The sequence below is a fragment of the Lepidochelys olivacea genome, assembly GCF_965140295.1.
Source record: "Lepidochelys olivacea isolate rLepOli2 genome assembly, chromosome: 4".
Lineage (NCBI taxonomy): Eukaryota > Metazoa > Chordata > Testudines > Cheloniidae > Lepidochelys > Lepidochelys olivacea.
In genome coordinates, this window is record NC_140414.1 from 128308126 (window position 1) to 128328067 (window position 19942).

The following is a 19942-nucleotide window of genomic DNA, read 5'->3' on the forward strand; positions in this document are numbered from 1 at the left end:
CTGGCCAGTGATGAGGTTATCTGAGTGAATGTCAGATATGAGCCATGAGAGTGGCCTAACCGAGGGCTGCCGTGAATCTCTGAGGCAAGCAAATCCGCCAATAAGCGCAGGACCCACCAAGGTAGAGGCCGAACTTTGTCACAACAGTTTATGATTCTTTGTGGTGCCAGGAAGAGCCAGGCAGGGGTCCCTATGACATATAAAGAATATAAAATTCCCCATGCTGATTAACCCTCTCAGGTCCAGTCCTTCGGTCCTTAAAGGTTGGAAGGTGCCAAGGCTGGCATTTTCAGTTTCCTATCTCGGGTGCCTCTCCTTATGGGCACTGTTTGACAGATGTATTTTCAAACGTGTATTAGATGTGTCTGCTGTAAACATGTTGATGCACCCCAAGTCCAGGATCTGTGTAGGCCAACGATGAAGGTCATGAGAATGGATTTCCTTAAAGGAAAAACCCTGGCACCCACACCATGCTGGCACACAAGAGTCTGCATCTGTGTTCACCACAGAGTTGAGATCTGCAGGCTCCCTGCTTCTCAGCGCTAGGGGAGCTGGGGCAGGCGAGGAATAGAGGCAGGAGAATACTAGAGCATCTTATTTGTGTAGTCACAGCTCCATCACCCTTTGCCTCCCATGGAGCAGGGACTAGGACCCATGGGCTCTACTTCCACTCTGAAGAGGAAATAGCAGCCACTGAGTGATTCTGCAAGTGCCCATGGTGTTATAGGAAGGATTCCTTCCCTTCTTGCCCCAGCACAGATCCCATTATTCAGATGTGCACTCAGGCCAAGATTTCAGGCACATTAAATAAGATATATAAACTGATTAAAATTCTGTACCAGTTTATCTACACTTTTTCTGAGCTCATTTCCTTTTTTCTAAAGGAATTTTAATTGTGTGCTCATAAGATTCAGTACAGTCAAGCAAGAGTAAGTCATATGACAGAAGACTATTTATTATTAATCAATTTCTCATCATAAAAACTCTGCTATATTAAAATCTCTATCACTGCCAAGGATGACATATTAACTGTGGACAATGTTCAAAATATAATCCTTTTTTGGTCCAATAAAATATTACAGTCTACTTTATCTTTCCCCCACCTCAAGGACTGATGATAAATTTCCTGCCATGCTTTCATGAATTATAAATTGCCTTCAGCCTTGTCAGTGGCCACCAAGTCACCATGGCACGGATTCTTCTCTTGCAGTGATCTAAGTCAGGAATAACCCCCCTGAAATCAATGAAGGTACAACAGTAACTAGCTTCAGGAGAGGGGAACGAGGCTGAACAGTTCTGCAGTAAAAGAGATGTGCTCCTAAAAAGCCTCTTCTTCTTCTTCTTCATAAGAGCTAAATTACCAGATAGTTTGGTTTAATTTCAGTACCCATTCCCTCTCCGTTATATATATCACTTTAAGCTGTCTTGGGTTTCTCTCTTCCGTTCTTTATCTACATAACAACAATTTAACCAAGATACCATGTTCATAATTAGCATCCTGACATTTCAGTGCATTCCATTCCATGGCACTGTTTTGCCTATATTCCTTTATTCATCCTCCAGAACATTTCCAAGTCAAGCTTTATGCAGCTTTTGTATAACAAGCAAAGAAGTTGTCACGTGGAGAAAGCTCTGTTGTGATGCAGATGATACCTATCATTTGAAAGATGAAAAAAAGGAACTGCATGCACAAGAAATGAAAAGTTTTAATGATGATGATGCCTAATTATATTCAGGTTCACTGCTTTAGGGGGGGATTATCTGCTACGATTCTAATTAAGTTCCTGATTTTGCACAGGCAATTAAAAAATGAAGGCAAAATTCTGTCTGACTCCTGTGAGTGCAAAAAGTGGTGGTAGAAACTGTGAGGCCACCACAACTTTGTCCCAATACATAGGTCCTGTGCAAGGCTAGAGTCACCAATGGTGCTAGTTGTTGCAAAGGATGGGGAGGTGGAGGGAATATTGGCCTATCCTTTTCAAGCACTTGCCAGCAGAGCTTCCCCTAATCAGAAGGGACTTCCTTCTTCAAAGCTGGTTCTGTGGTGGTACTACCGGCTCCTGAAGGCATCGTGCTTACTTGAGCACACATACCTACAGGGAACAGCTCCATTCCAGCTTCTCCCATAGATACTATCACAATGCCATAATGGAGCTCAGGATATCTTAGTCCTGCAAATCCAGCAGAACCAAGTTTTCCAGGGAGTCTACTTCCATCTCATTCTGCTCAGCCTTGCTGAAGTTTTTAAGACAGATACAACATATGATTTTAAAACAGAATTAAATTATTAATTTCACCAGGTTATTTTGCACTTAGTAGCAGTTCTTGAAAGACATTTAAACAAAAGTGTTATTCACTGACATATTTGTGAACACTTTTTCCACAGCATGTTTGAGTTGATATTAGAATTAAACACATTTCTTTTAAGCTGAGAAATATTTAACCTATTGTGTTCATGCCACTGGTAGCTGAACATGTAACTCCAGTTGTTCATTCAAAACTGAAGTGATTAGCAAGAGAAATGTTTTAGAGAGCACATAGAACTTCATGGCACTGCAAAGATGTCTTTGCATTTGTGCAAGGTATTTATGTGCATAGTTCAGGCAATTGTTTATGTAAATTGAGGATTAAGATGCACAGAGAAACAGGCATGTGACTAATTGGGTTGCTGCATGTTCAGGTAACAGAATTGTGCATGCAGTTACACGCACAAATTATACACGTGAATGCGTACAGCTTGCACCATGGCTTTTCGTGTGCATGGCCTATTTGGCCAATTCATTAGATCAGTTACCTCAAATTAAGTGATTTTTCTCAAAACTCCTGGTCAGAGATGGTCTTTAGTTTGGCACCAGCAAATGAAAGGCAGGGGATGAAAACGGAGATAAAAAAATATATGTAATAAAGAAATGTGGGCAAGCTCTAATGAGGCTCCCTAAGCCTGATACAATTCTTTGAAATACGATTGGAGAACAACGTGACCTGGATTAAAGATGAAGGAAGCAAGATATCAGGATAGTATTACTTTCCGAAGCATTGCAACACATCAGTTACATTTGATGAGTCTGCAAATACAAAGACAATACTTTAAAAGGAAGCATCTGAGAATGATAAAGATGAGACACTGAGAAAGAAGTTGTGTGGGTTTCTTATACAGAATTTAAAAAGAAATTCCAAAGATGCAGTTATAAAAAAGTAGAAGAGATGAAGATATCACAAAGGAGGCTAAGAAAATAAAAGTTAGATGAAGGAATAATTAAAAAAAAAAGATTGTTTTGGACTTTTATAGAAGTGTTCTTACCTTCCTTTGCCACTCTTGCATTTTCTGATCTTTATCACACATTCTATATCTTGCCCACTAGTTGCGTTCAAATCCCCACTTTTCTTTATCCTGCTGATTTCTTCTTCTTTCTGTCAGATGGTGAATTATATTGATCCATTTTCAATTAATATTCTTGCCATGTATTTTTGCTTGTGTCAATGACTTTCAAATCTTCTCACCCTTTAAAGAAAAGATCTATTTTCTCACTAAGTGGATATTTAATTGTAAATTTTAAGAGAGCTTTGCCTCTGTTTCCCATTTTCCTTGTGTTCAGATGGATAACAGGGAGAAGATTGTAAATTTTCAAAGAAATTTCTCTTAGTGGCACATTTATAATAATGTTGTGTGACTCTCTTTCTCTGCTGCAAAAAATATTATAATCCCAACTAGGTTTTTCTTTATGCATACTTTTTTTTAAAATTATGGCAGAATTCTTCATCTCATGAACATCTTGATCTTCTGAACTACATCAGTGGGTTTATATAATGTACTGTTAGATTTGCTTTGCTTAGATGAGCAAACATTTCCTGTAGATATAGCCATTATACTCTCATTATGATTACATTTCCTTTGCTAAAAGATAACACGTTGAAATATACTCAGATGCAAAACCACAGCATGCTCTTCCTTTTGCCAGCTTCATTACATGCATTTATATTATTATGATCCCATTAATAATTCCACTATTGTTTTTGTTCTGTTGAAGTTGTCATTTGACTTTTAAATTACTTGGAGCTAGATTGTTACACCATTACTCATGTTAAGTAATACTCTTAGGGCTTGTCTCCACTTACCAGGGGAGTGATGCATGACGATCGATCCACCAGGGTGTCGATTTAGCGGGTCTAGTGAAGACACGCTAAATCGACTGCTGATCACTCTCCCGTTGACTTTGCTACTCCACCGGCACGAGAAGTGTAAGGTAAGTCGACAGGAGGGTTTCCCCTGTCTACCTAGTGCAATGTAGACACCACTAAGGTATGTCGACTCCAGCTACGTTATTCACATAGCTGGAGTTTCGTAACTTAAGTCGACTTAGCCCTGTAGTGTAGACCTGCCCTTAGTATCCCTATTCATCTCAGTGTGACTACTCAAGGAGTAAGGCACTACTAACAAGAGTAACAATCCAGCCCTTTGTATTATATCCTCCTGCAATGCATTAGAATTATTCCATTACTTCTGAGTATCATCACTGTAAGAAAATGCTTATTTGCTTAAGTAAAATGTTCTAGTGCGTAATATATAAAAAAGCCAAAAAGTATGATGTATTTTTTCAAGGGTGGCCTCCCTTTTTGCTGACCCAGCATACTCCCAGGAAATCTGCACATTAATTGTGAGCACAAATCTGTGTGCGTGTACCTATACCTACTTGACAGCAGGCACAAATCAGGCAATTAGAGATACAAATACTCGCCAGATGAAGATATACCACAGATAAAAAGTGCAAGTTGCCACAATCAAGTGATCCTTTTCAAAGCTGAAATTTACACCTACATCTTGTGCTCCTGCAAAGTATTGAAGGTGCAAATACTGGTATTTAGACAACTACTTCCTCTGCACACAAAATCATGGAGTAAGTAGTCTATGTGCTATTATTTGAACCTATAGTTTTGCAAGTTGAAATAATGGCGACCGAAATATTGCAGCTAAAAATTGCAACTACAAATAGGAGGCCTTGCTGAATTTTAATCCTTAATTAGTTTAAACTTCATTTGTTCTATTTTATAAACATTTCCATCATAAAGCAGACCTCTAATTTGTTTAGGATAACATTACTAAATATTAGAAGGAAAGAGGACAAAATTAGAAGCAGTCATCCAAATTCTGCTTTCTGTTACACCTGTATAAATCTGGAGTAACTCCACTGACTGTACTGCAGTAACAGAGGACAAGAGTTGCCATATGGTTCTAAATGAAGTTTTTCCTCCTTACACAATGCAAATCATCCTAATAACAAGTGATCTTCATTAGAAGACTTTCTGGTGTTTGATTTGTTCATTCCAGAATCAATCTATTCGTGATATCATAAAATCCAGCTGTTAAAGAAGTAGGATAGATGGTTTAAAATGAAAAACAAATATGTAAACACAATTTTGTTTTGTTTTTTATGTATATCAGAAGCAGGAAACCTAGGACAAAATCAGTGGGTCCATGGGGCTACCAGGAAGTAAAGGGAGCAGTTAAGGAAGATAAGGATGTTGCAGAGTTGCTATACAACTTCTTTGCAACGGTCTTCACCAAAGACAATGTCGGGGTGCTACATACCTCAGATTGACTGTACTCTTTTCAGATAATAAAAATGAAATCTTATCAGAGACCAAGACGATTCATAGATTCCAAGGCTAAAAGAGAATATTATGATCATCTACTCTGACCGACATAACACAAGCCATAGAACGTCCCCAAAAATAATCCCTAAAACATGTATTTTAGAAAAACATCCAATCTTGATTTGAAAATACTTAGTGATGGAGAATCCACCACCACCCTTGGTAAATTGTTCCAATGGTTAATTATCTCACCTTTAAAAATTTACGCCTTATTTCCAGTCTGAATTTGTATAGCTTCATCTTCCAGCCATTAGATCGTGTTATACCTTTCTCTGAAAGAGAAGGTGCTGGAACAATATGGTAAATTAGACAGAGACCTTAGGGAGAGTAAGATATTTTACTGACAGACATAGTTTCCATGCAAAAGTATATAACATGTTGTCGTTACCTAAGTAACCTGAGGTCATAGTTAATCTTGTAAGCCAGATTTGTAGCTTCTTTTCCAGCTTTTGTGAATCAGTGTAGTTCCACAATGGAGCTGCACTGATTTAAACTAGCTGAGGTTCTGGCCCTATGCATCTGAATGTTATTGAGAGGACCTGGACGTGTACATTATGAATGGTTCTATGTGCGCAGCGAAAGGAAGCTTGTTGTGGAGGTGAAGAGTCTTCGGCTGCCTGGAAATATGAATGAGCTTGAGTGGAAGTCATGTGAGCTGAGTTTACTCTGGATGCTACTTAGCCTTAACCATTCACCCCGACCTTATTGATTGTATTGGTAGGAAATGCACTTGAGCAACCTTACCTCTAAATTAAATACTGTTTTTCAAGTTTGTGAACCCATGTCTTGTGTTGAACAGCAGTTGAAGACACTACAGATTTTTAATATATTTTACAAAAATGTAAATCATACAGACTGCACTAGAATAGCCAACCGCAGGGGGAATCCTTTTCCACAAAGAAACTCAGTCCCGAATGTAGTGTCCTTATATGGTCAACAATCCCGCAGACTGCAAGATTTGGCCTTCAATTTGCACCCCCACACACACCCTTTTTGGCAAATTGGGATTACAAATAGTAATATTTAGCAAACCAAACAACTAAATGGGCTCCTACCTGGGAGAGCTGGTAAGACTCCAGACTGTAAAACTGCTGTTCCCTAAACAAAACAGAAAGGGTTAGAATGAAATCTCTCTTTACATGTAACAAAGGTTACACAAAAGTACAATCAACATTGTGAAGGAGTCTTTAGTTACGCAAAAAAGCCTGTTTAAGATCCGGAACAGCAACAAAAATACCCTGGAAAAAATGTATAAACAATACCTATATGAAATGTCTACAATATACTTTTAAGGGTCACTAACTTTACTTTGACTGCTTTGAAACATACAAAAACAGCTACTCTGAAACTCAGCACTGATTATGAATTAATTATTCATTAATAGCTATTAGCCAGGATGGGTAAGGAATGGTGTCCCTAGACTCTGTTTGTCAGAGGGTGGAGATGGATGGCAGGAGAGACATCACTTGATCATTACCTGTTAGGTTCACTCCCTCTGGGGCACCTGGCACTGGCCACTATCAGTAGACAGAATACTGGGCTGGATGGACCTTTGGCCTGACCCAGTATGGCCATTCTTATGTTATGTTCTTATGTAATTATGAATTAAGTGAGAAAAAAGCAGCTCAACTCTCTAATTCAAGATTAGATAAAATCAGAGTAACAGGTTTAACGTAAGGCTGTATGTGTGCTTGAGTCTCTCCATATGCAATATAATAGATCACATTCACCTCGCCACAAGCAGAGTTAGACTTCCAAAAAAATCTGAAATAATTTTTCTCAATCAGTAGAAAACAAAATAAAACTGTCCACATTAATTATTAGCTACATCGAAATTCAAGTCACATGGAATTCCTGCAGGAAACATGCACACAGAAAATGTGTTATTTTAAAATCTAAAAACCATGATGCGATATGCCACTGGGTGACAGTGTAGTGTGGCACCAAACACTGATGACTGGGGAGAACTGTGTGGGATGATTCATTATCTGTGAGAAAAATCTAAACACTGTGGCAGATGTACAGCTCAAGTTTTTACTAGTAATCAATCTGTTAGGCGATCTTCAAAAGGCTGTTATTTTTACTCTAGCATCCCTATATCTTTTCCAATGCCTATATAATGTCAGACTTTGCTTATGCTTTTTTTGGTTGATAACCCATTAATTCAGGGACAAACTCATGCAATAAAAATCTTTCAATTTATTTACTTCCTTCAAGTTCTTATTCTCAACTGCCTACCTCTGTTCAGAAGTTATATACATAAATTCAGTAAAAAATAAATAAATACAGTATTAGGGACCTGGTCCAACTCCCATTAAAGTAAATGGAAAGACTCCCATCTATTTGAATGGGAGTGGGATTGGGCCCTAAAGATAAGAAGAAAGAATATTGGTTCAGGGAATGAAGAGAAGGTTCCTTATCTTGTGTGGTAATTGAGGTTCTTCAAGATGGGTTGTCCCTGTGGATGCTCCACTTTAGGGTTTCTAGACACCTATAGTGGAGCACCCAAAAGGATGCTCCTCCAAGAAGAACTAGACAGTAGAAAGAATTCTGCTCAAGCTCTTTTAATGTTAAACAACAAGAGACAAGTATTTAGATTTGCAATGTAAAACCACCTCTACCTGTGGGAAGAGCACACAGGAGACAATTTCAGGCGTTGACTGACTCCACTACAGTCATGAAATCTAAAGCTTCAATATTTACTTGTGTAATCCTGCTTGCTATATTTTTTAACATTGGGGAGATTGATGATGAGCAATTGTTTACACTGGAAGGAAAGAAAACACCCTATAAAAAGAAGCAGAGCCAAGATTTCATTTCTGAAGGATAAATCTAGCAGCATTTCAGAAAAAGAAAAGAGCATTTGATCAAATTAAACTCAAGTGTTGCTGTTCATTTCTATAGTTACTGAGTGCCAATCTACAAGTGGATGCATTTCAGTGGCGAGTAAAATGTTTTTTTGCATATGTAAAGTCTGAAAAGTGTTTTGAGTTCTTTTGGGAGGAAAGTTGCTATTATAAGGGGAGTTGATCTATTATATCAACAATTATAAGGGGCATTGACATATTTTGGTTGCCTAACTTTTTCATTATAATAGATTCTTGCAACGATTTTTGAGAAGCTATATCATCTCCATTTTAATTCTGCAGAGGTGACTCCCTGAGGCTAGAGAAGTGCCTTTTTTTTTCTTTTGTCCCATGGCAACTCAGGGTTGCTAGGTTATAATACGTTCACAATCACCACAGCTCTCATTTGTGTTCCTCAGGAAAATTCTGGAAAACTGAACGTGAATATTCTAACGCTAGGCCCATGCTACCACAAGAACAGTAGCTGCCAGTTAATTTAATTAATCCAGTACCTCAAGTGACAGATTACAGTGCTGTAGATTTAGGGTTCACACCCTGCTAATGATGAAGGGTTGTGTACATATACTAATTTGTTTTTACCTTTTCCCTTTAAAAACCCCCTACATAATTACATACACAAAACCCGTGTTCAAAGAACATTTTAGTTAGCTTGCAAAGTCAAGCACTCAAAAGTGAGAAAAAGCTAGATTTAAGGTTGTCAGTGCAACTTTAATTTTTCCCCATTGTGCATATGAATTATGATATCAAGGCTGAAGTTTTTAACACCTATTTTGCTTCAGCCTTCATTAAAGTTTAATCATGATCAGATACTTAACACAGTTAATATTAACAATAAGAGAACAGAACACAAGCCGGAATAGAGAAAGATAAAGACTATTTAGATAAGTTAGATATATTCAGGTTGGCAGGGTCTGATGAAATTCACCCTAAAGTATTTAAGGAACTAGCTGAAGCAATCTCCAAACTATTAGTGATTATATTTCATAACTCATAGAGGATGGGGGAAGTCCCAAAGGACTGGAGAAGGGCAAACATAGCACATATCTTTAAAAGGGGGAACAAAGGGGACCTAGGGAATTATAGACCAGTCAACCTAACTTCAATACCTGGAAAGATACTGGAACAAATTACTAAACAATTAATTGGTAAGCACTTAGAGGATAACAGAGTAATATGTAATAGCCAACATAGATTTGTCAAGAACTAAATCATGCTTAACCAACCAGATTTCCTTCTTTGACAGGGATACTGGCCTAGTGGATAAGGTGAAAGCTGAAGACATTATATGCCTTGATTTTAATGAGGCTTTTGTCACAGTCCTACAACATTCCCATAAGCAAACTGCAGAAATGTTAAATTTCTAGGTTAAATTACTATTAAGTGGGTTCATAACTGTAACAGGGTGCTGGCCAGGAGGTCCTGAGCCAGGCCTCTGTTAGCCCAGCTCCAATTAAGAAGTATTAATTGGGGCTGGCTGAGTATGCCATGCCTAATTGCTAGAAGAGAAGCACCTGAGGGCCTTATTAACCAGGGGACTATATAAAGCTGGCAGGCAGGCAGGAAGTGAAGGGGGGAGAGAGAGAGAGAGAGAAAGAAAGAAAGAAAGAAAGAAAGAAAGAAAGAAAGAAAGAAAGAAAGAAAGAAAGAAAGAAAGAAAGGGAAGAGCTGCCAAAGGCTGTGCATCCCGGCTGGCTGGAGAAGTTAGCTAGCTAGCTGTCCCGCAGGTTGCTGGTTTGGAGCAGACTGTAAATAGAAGGTGGTGGGAGCTGACACTGAAAATAAAAAGCACGGGTGATTCCACTCAGAAGAAAAGGAGTACTTGTGGCACCTTAGAGACTAACGTACTCCTTTTCTTTTTGCGAATACAGACTAACACGGCTGTTACTCTGAATCCACTCAGAAGGGGTCTCTGGCTGATTTGTTGCGAGGGAAAGCAAACGCCTTGTTACAATAACTGATTGAAAGACTGTACTCAAAGAGTAGTTACCAATGGTTCTCTGGGAGGGTGTATCAAGTGGGGTCCCGCAAGAGTATGTCCTGGGTCCAGTAGTATTCAATATTTTCATTAGCGAGAGATTATGCTTATAAAATTTGTGGATAATGCCAAAATGGGGTGGTTGCAAGCACTTTAGAGGACAGGATTAGAAGTCAAAACAACCTGGACAAATTGAAGAATTGATCTGAAATCAACAAGATGAATTCCAATAAAGATAAGTGTAAAGTACTACACTTAAGACAGAACAATCAAATTTACAAATACAAGGTGGGGAATAACTGGCTAGGCAGTAGTTTTAGTTTTTCAGTTTTATATTCTCGGATGTGTAAAAGAAGTGTCATTTATAAGATATGGGAGGTAACTGTCCCACTCTACTCAGCATTGGTGAGGGCTCAGCTGGAATACTGTGTCCTCGTTTTGGGTGCCACACTTTAAGAAAGATGTGGGCAAATTGGAGAGAAGCCAGAGTAAATCAACAAAAATGAGAAAAGCTTTAGAAAAACTGACGTATGAGGAAAGTAAAAAATTGGACATGTGTAGCCTTGAGAAAAGACGACTGGGGGGGGCGGGGCGGGGAGAGAGACCTAATAACAGTCTTAAAATATGTTAAGGGATATTTTAAAGAGGATGGTGATCAATTGCTCACCACGTCCACTGAAGGTAGGATAAAACGTAATCAGCTTATCAGCAGCAAGGGAGATTTAGGTTAGATATTAGAAAAAACTTTCTAACAATAAGGATAGTTAGTGCTGGAATAGGCTTCCAAGGAAGATTGTGGAATCCCCATCCTGAGAGGTTTTTAAGAACAGGTTAAGTCAAGGACCCTTCCTGCCCTGCATTAAAATGAGACAGCCCCTTCCTCATTCAGCATACAGGATGGATGTGTAAAGGGCCAGAATTAAATAGCAACCTGTAGAGTGTTCTTTTAACTGTTTTGTCAAAGTACAGTCATATAAATAGATAGCAAGATATTACAGGTCCTGAGTGAGAGGTAGGACGCCGGTATGGTGGTAGTAAACTGAAAGTATTCTAATATTCTGAATAGTTTACTATTAATGTATTCAGTTTTTCTTACTTGAAGTTATCATCTGAAAAGTGGCTTTGGCACCTTCTAACTCAACAGCTCTGCTCCCTGTATGTATTTAAAGTCATAACTACTCACTTAACTGACAAAAATAAGATTTTGCTCCTTTTTAGACCTGTCAGCACTGCAGAAGCTTAACACCTACAGGAGAATGAGTAGGATTCTTTGTTGGCTCATGCACCATCCATAGAATTGTTAATTAAATTTCATTTGCAGAATTGTTAGGGTTGCTGATGTGAGAGCTAGAAAGAATTCAGCTTGATTTTCAGATGTAAGGATGAGCTTGCATTCCTAGCAGTCCAGAAAACCACCTTTATACTTGTAAACTGAGCTAATTTGATATGGAAATAATTAAAAGCCTCAGATCATCCCTTTTTACCTTTTTGTACAGTGCCTAGCACAATGGGGCTGCGAGGTGCTATTACAATACAAATACTGAATAAAATAATAATAATAATAATGAGAACACTCAGTTACCATGAGGAGTGTGTTGCAAATGGGCAGATAGATTAGGAAAAATTATACAGAGAAAATCAAATAAATACGATTTTTAGATATATAATTAAAGTAGAATAGTTAGATTACAATAGTAGATATAAAGATAGAAATGGTTAATTAGAAAAGATTAGGTAAAATTAGATAAGATTTTAGATATACAGTTAAATTAGATTAGCTAGATTTGAATATCTGGACCAGATTAAGATAGATAAGATTAGATACTAGGTGGAATAAGATATAATTAGATACAACTAGACAGGTAAAAAAATTATAGAATTGGTAGACTGAATAACTAGATAATCACTGAAAAACAGCCAACATTGAACTCCATTATGACATTTTTACTGAGTAACTTTGCAGAAAAGTGCCATACTCAAACAGAATTGCATTGTCCATCCTTTTATGCAATATGCCATATTTTGCTGTTTCTACATCTTTTGGCCATAGCCTACAATCCTTATTTAGGGAAAAAAATCCACCCAGTCACTATGACTTTTGCCACAGTAATGACAACATTGTCAGACCCTTAAGTAGTATACAAAAGTTGGCGGGGCAGGGGTGTAAGGAAACAAAAAAAGGGTTCTTGTCTGTCTGCACCATTTTCAGATTATTGCATAAATTTACAAATGTAACACAACATTCTCAAATACAAAATGAAAAATATAAAGAGGTGCATAGTATAGATCTGTAAATTATAATTGAGTCAAAGCAGCAAGAAGATAATTTACCTAACTTAAATTATGTGTATCTTTGTTATGTATGGTATGAAGCGTGGACAAAGTTTATGCATAAATCCAACCATTCTGCTATGACTCATGAAATAATTTAGGTGAAGCAGCTTTCTAATGCAGGCTTTTTTATCTATGACCCAGGAGCTGGGTATTGAAATAATGTAATGCATGGACTTAGTTCAAACAACCTCACCATTACAACACCCACAGTAAACGGATATGTACCATTTGCGTATTGCACATCATGAACTTCATGTCCAAGGCTATTTTAACCCTGGTAGGGATCTGGTTGCTGTCAGATGACATTCATTTTTGATGTTCTACTTTCAAATATCTTGGGTAGGGTTCAATGATAGATGTCAGAAGGACCTACTAGGTGGATACACTGGATCATTATTCGCAGATTAGCTCGGTTACCCCCGACTAAGCGTAACCTAACTGTGGCACGCATTTCCATGTTTGCAAATCAGGACCATGGCACAAGATTTTTTATGGCCCAAAAAAGGATGCTTTTAAATGTGCCTATTCCATAGCAGTGCGTTCATCCAGTTTATATTAAGATGGTATTTGTCCACTTTAAATCCTATTAAACTACTGATTTACTTAACCAGATTTCACTTAAAACTATAAGCCAGTCAGGAACACTGTCACATGTAGAATGTGCAGCTTTTCCTTTCTTAATAGGCCTACAATCTCATTTCCAAACTACTGAAATATTAATATACAACAATTGATCTCATCACATGTATCACTTCATAGAGCCCCGATCCTGCACTGCTAAAGTTAATGGGAGCTTTGTCTTTCACTTCAGTAGATGCAGGATAAGGCTCAACAGCCCAGGTTCTCTGCTCCACCAAATAAAATGGCACACAGCAAGCTTAAACCAACTGGATATTTGTACTGGAGAATTTCCCTGCATAGGGAAATTTCTGACAGCTTTAAACTGATGTAGGTGGCATCACCACTTCCTAGGCCAGTTGTCCCCTACCTCCTCAGTATAATAAGGGGAGAAGGGAACCTGTTTGGGGCTGGGTGGGCGTGGCTGTGCCAGGAATGTGGTGAAACCAGGTTCCACTATGCCTGATCCCCGGTGATAAAAGCTCAGAAATTAGAATAGATTCCCTGTTGCTTTAACTTCCGCCTGGGCCAAGCAGCCAGGGATAAGGGAGCCACAACAATCTCTCTGCAGCCACCACACCCCACTACATGTCCATGCTATTACTGGATGAATTGGAACCAGAGTTCCTAATTCAGGGCCATATGCACAGGAACACAGAACTGACACACTGGGTCACACGAATGTTCATATAATGTGGTATCCTAACTCTGACAGTGGCTAGCCCCACATGCTTCAGTGACGATGCAAAAATAACCTGTGTACAAGGAAAGTTTCTTTATAGCCCCTCCCCCACACTAGTTCTCTGTTGGCATAAACCTTGCTATATGAGGATTTATATTCCAGATAGGCTCTCATATTATGTGCAAAATGAAGAAATTTATAGCAACTGACATGAAAAACTGATCTTGAAAGCTACCAGATAGAAGATTGTGATTGCTCAGTAGGATGGCACCCAGTCTTGTCTGGAAAACAAGAATTCCATTTTGTGAAAAATGTTGAGGTTTTTGGCATTAGGTTCCACATTGGGACAAAGTTGAAACCTTTCTATATTTAAAAAAAAACAGGAAGAGCCCACTTCAAAATAGCCAATAGCTTAGTGGTTAGGGCACTCATCTGGGATATGAGAGAACCATACTCCCAAGTCCCTCCTCTGCCTGACTGAGACTAGGGACTTACACGTTGGGCCAGTGAATATTTAATTAGTTATACATAGTAGAACAGCTCCACCAGGAGAGATTGAGCCAGCCGGAGACTGGCTCTGTAGCTGGATGGTTAGGACACTCACAATGCGAGAGACCCACGGTCAAGTCCCTTGCCTACATCAGGCAGATCAGAGACTTGAACCTGGCTTTCCTGCATCCTGGTGGTAAATTCCCAACCAGCTCTAGTCAGAGATTAATTCTGCTTGGTGCGAAGAATTTCATACATAAATACAAGGTGGAAAGTATTGATGAGTGCAATGGTACCCAATCCACCATTAATTAGTGCTGCTGCACAGGTTACGCCTTACTTAGGCACAGATTGGCAATAGAACTGTTGCATGGTCCAACATCAGGCCTGCAGGAGGATAGACAATGTATTTTTTAACCCTAGCCCCCCAAAAACATGGTAGTGATTAAATGGAGTACAAAAACCAAAAGTATATTTTCAAGGTGCTAAAATGAAATCATTTAAAACATGGCTGATTAAAAACAGGAAAACTACCCTTCCAATAAGTGAATCAGCTTCTGCTGGTCATAGTAATCAAATGTCTCCAACATCACCTGTATAGGAACCAAATGTCAGCTCCCTGATACTTTTAGCATTTCTGAGACCCCTCAGCCACGACGACTTAAGTAATTAACTGTGCACAACTTTGGATAAGCAAGCCATTCTTTCTGTTCATCCTGCTTTGATGATTTTCAATGGCTCCATTATTCTGAGACTAGTGACAGTGTACTTTGTTTCTACCGTTGTACAACTTTTAAGTATAAACTACTTTTGACTAAGTAGACAGATGACGCTTTCCCAGAGTCTGGATTCTCTGACTGGAACAAGGCTTGAGACAAATTTCTGAGACACCAAGCTTTTCCGCATCACCACCAAGCAGTTGATAGTCTTCAAAATATCACAAAGAACGTTGGTGATATGCTAAGTTTTCAGAACTCTCAAAAGAAACTAGACAACCCTAAAAAAAAATACTAAGTATCATACATTATCTTGGCATACAAGGACTTGCACTCCAGAGCCATTACACTGATCAAGCTGAAAATACACCCTTACGTGGACAGCTTGACTGCAGCTATGTTCAACTGTTTTGTCTGCAGGCAGAATGTAATCCTGATATTTCAAAGTGGTTTAAAAAAAGAGTCAAGATAAATTCACAAATGTAGTTATTCAAAATGAGATAGTGGAAACCATGAGTCTTAAATCCAGGAGGGAGATTTCTGAGAAATTTCCTGGAAAGTGGTCTACAATTATGGTAGTTGAAACAACGGAATTCTCCAACAAAGAGCAAGTGGTTTTATGGATATTATATGTGGATTATATGTGGACATGAACGTTGATGAAGAGTTCACCGGATTGTACAATATAACCTGTACATCTGCAGAGGTATATGTGTCAATAATTAAAGATACACTACTGTGTCTAAATCAGAGGCTCAGCAACTATCATGGACGTTATCAGGGTGCTGCTAATATGGCAGGCTTAGTAACAGGCGTATCAATTAGACTGCAAGAGCTACATAACTCATTGCTATGGACATGCTTTGAATTTGGCATGCTGGGACTTTTTAAAAATAATACTATCCTAATAGATACTCTTGAAACTATTTACAAAAATCACAAAATGTAATTTAAAATCACCCAAACGAAATATTACATTTCAGGACATTAAATATGAAGTGTTAAGTACATTGCCAAGCATCAATATCCTCTGTCCAAAAAAATGGACTTTCTCTGCAGAAGCACTGGCTTCAATTTCTGAGAACTACCTTTCACTTTGTGCATCTCCGAAGGTTGCAAAGCATGCTACTAAAGATCCTGAATGAGCACTCAAACTGATGGTGTAACAACTCAAATGGAAAGTTGAACTTCCTTTTTGGTATTGAACTAGCTTGAAACGTTCTAAATGTGCTAGATATGTCCAAAACTCTGCAAGTGTCAGACATTTCAGCAACAGAAGGCCAATCTTTTATGAAAATGACACTTAATTTACTTTAGTCCATCCAATCAGATGAAAGCTAGAATTTATTTTGGCAGCAAATCCCCCAGAAAAGTTTCAAGTTGGAGAGGGTCAGCACAGAAGAGAAAAGTTTCCAAGAAACTGCAAACAGGCACAGATGAACCCAGTGCAGCAAAGGAATGTTGTATGTACATCTGCTTCAAAGTAATTGATTTTACAATGTCCATTAGTCAATCAATATTTGAATAGAAAGGCTACCAAAATATTCAAAATTTTGAAACTCTCATAACTCCAAACATCATTTTTGCAAGTTCAAGGCCTGCTTCAGGTGAATGGTTTCAATTTCATCTATGATTTTCTGATTACTCAGCTTCATCTGTTGCAAGCCAACTGTCAGCTTACAGAAAGATCACTGAAGTCAGTTCATAAATATCTCAGTTCACTAAGCCAAATCAAATGTCAGCTGTTTTCTGAAGTGATGATGTGGATGAATATCATTTTGGTGATACCAGCAACCAACACTGTGAGTGAGTGTAGTTTCAGTGCTCTCTGCTATGCTAAAACATAGCTTTGATCCACAATGGGACAATCACACCTCCAATGCTGTATGATTTTACATGTACACACAGATAAAATTTTATATGTAGGCAAGGAAAAAAGCTACAGCTTGCAGATGTTGCAGAGGAATTCATTTCAGGAAACCTAGGATAAAGATCATTTGGAACATTTTTTTGAATGTATAAGTCGTTATTTTTGTTCATGTTCAAAAAAATGAGTAATTTTTGTACCATGACTAAATTTGTCCACTTTTAATAAAGTGAGATAAACAAGCTTCTGTTCCAAACTCAGTATTTCCTTTATTTACTTATGCAATCTCTAAATTTCTGGGGAGGCTACTACTCTCCCCTGGCCCCGATTTGTCTATGCAATGAGTAGCTAGTGCATCTGTATGGCGGCAGATCCACTGGCCTCACTGTGCAGCTATCCAGAGAGTCACGCTGGTGCTGGAGAAGCGGTACACCTGAAATCATGTCTGCCTTCCCTCCCCTGCCCAATCTGTGTACATTACATATAATAGGTTGCTCTAGTGACACAAAATGGCAGTTCCATTGTGGGCACAGAAGGCCTCACACACCGGCAGCAGGTAGGATTTGACACCAAGCAAATCACCGCAGCAGTAGTACACATAGCGTTCTCTTTCAACCATGATGATTGTGAGCATTGTATTCCTGAGGAGAAGGATGGGATAGCTGGTGTCAATAGGGTAGTGGTTAGAGCACTCAACCAGAATGTGGAAGACCTGCGTTCAAGTCCCTGTTCTAATGACCATAGATTTTTATACAAAGTGGACCAACTTCAACAGGAGAGATTGAGAGAGACCCACTCCATAATACCCACTAGCCCAGTGGCTAGGGCAGTCACCCAAGAGTGGGATAGCTTGGTTCAAATCCCCGCTCCACATTAGCCAGAGGGAGAATTTGAACCTGGGTCTCTCATATCTGGTGAGAGGATGTAAGAGGATCACAGCAGCATCAGCAGCAGTATTCTGTGTGAGGCCAATTCGCCTATTGAATTGGGCCCCAGAGGCAAGATCTTTGGGAGAAATGCCTAGTCTGAAGATTCCACTGGGGTTCAGGCAAGAGCTAGGTGCCCAAACATCAGGACTTAAGCGCTATGCATATACCCAGTAGCAGAAATTTAGGTGTCTAGGGGACTTTACCAGTGGAATTTTAGGTATCTAGGAAATTCAGTTACCTGCAATGTTATTTGGGAGCTGAGTGAGGGGTTTGAGGATCTAAATTGTGGATTTAGGTGCCTAAATTCTTTTGTGGATCTAGCTCCAAATGTCCCATAAAATTATTTATTTTCCACTGACGTTTATAGCATGCCCTGTAACTGATACTGTAGTGCGGGGACAAGAGTAGAAAATCAAAACAACCTTCGATGAAAATTAAACAATATGCAAATGAGATAATGCATATTCATAATAAATGAAAACTGGGACATTTTGTTATTTGCATAAAGGCCCCAGATTTATGGACCTACAGATTTAAATGGGCATGTACCTCCATAGTGATAACAGTCACAAGGCAAACTGCATTTATCATGCACTGTTAACTGCCTCAGCTTCATTCTGCCTACCAGTCCACCTCACCTGGGAATATTTTCATAGAATCATAGGACTGGAAGGAACCTCAACAGGTCATCTAGTCCAGTCCCATGCACTCATGGCAGGACAAGTATTATCTAGACCAGTGGTTCTCAAAGCCGGTCTGCCACTTGTTCAGGGAAAGCCCCTGGCGGGCCGGGCCAGTTTGTTTACCCGCCACGTCCACAGGGCGGCCACCACATCCCTCGGCCCGCACCGCTTCCCGCAGCCCCCTTTGGCCTGGAGCGGTGAACCGCGGCCAGTGGGAGCCGCGATCAGCCGAACCTGTGGACACGGCTGATAAACAAACCGGCCCAGCCCCCCAGGGGCTTTCCCTGAATAAGCAGCGGACCGGCTTTGAGAACCACTGATCTAGACCATCCCTGGCAGGTGTTTGTCTAACCTGCTCTTAAAAATCTCCAATGATGGAGATTCCACAACCTCCCTAGGCAATTTATTCCAGTGCTTAACTCCCCTGACAGTTAGGAAGTTTTTCCTAATGTCCAACCTAAACCACCTTGACTTATTTTTTTAAACTGCCTTCTGCTGAGTTACCAGCCAAAGCACGGTCCTGTCTTCCCATTGATAGTTACACCTGACTGTGGCATTGGCAAGCTGTCTCTGCTCCCTACTCTTGAGTGTTGCTCTCTGGCTCCATCTTCCGGGTTTCCAGCCCACATATGGCATTTATCAAAGTCTGCAGATTGTAACCCCAGCCTGATAGGTTTGCAGGCAGACAGGAGTTAGCAAGGGGCCATTTTGTTCCTTACATTCCAAACATCAGGGTGCCTTCAATCACCATTAAAACAAAAACTCCACAAAAATGGTTCCTTCTTTCTTCCAAATGTGGAATTCCACTCCAGAATTACTCAGTAAAGATTCTAGAATAGGCAATAATCAGTCCAGTCTCAATGACAAATTTAAGGTTTAATATATCATGACTCCTCGAGACTAGACAAAGAGGATCAAATCCTCAACTGGTATAAACTGATGTAGCTGCATTTATTTCAATTGAGCTATGCTGATTTACTCCACCAAAGGATCTGGACAGACGTTTTAAACCAATGGAAAGAGACAATTCCTCTGCTAACTAATAGAACATACAGCATTTTTTCCAGCCCTGATAGATGCTCCAATATCAGACTGTAAAGCATTTTTATACATAGAATGGCTATTCTGGA

General features: G+C 39.3%; 1 protein-coding gene across 1 annotated transcript in view; it reads right to left on the reverse strand.

Moving 5' to 3' along the window:
• The window catches only part of DOK7 (docking protein 7), a gene marked incomplete at its 3' end in the record, with an annotated part of 107982 nt that overhangs the window by 21938 nt on the left and 66102 nt on the right, over positions 1-19942 (reverse strand). The window contains exon 8 of the mRNA XM_084625317.1: positions 6708-6750. Coding sequence (XP_084481443.1) covers positions 6708-6750 — 43 coding nt within the window. The remainder of the gene's footprint in view (positions 1-6707; positions 6751-19942) is intronic.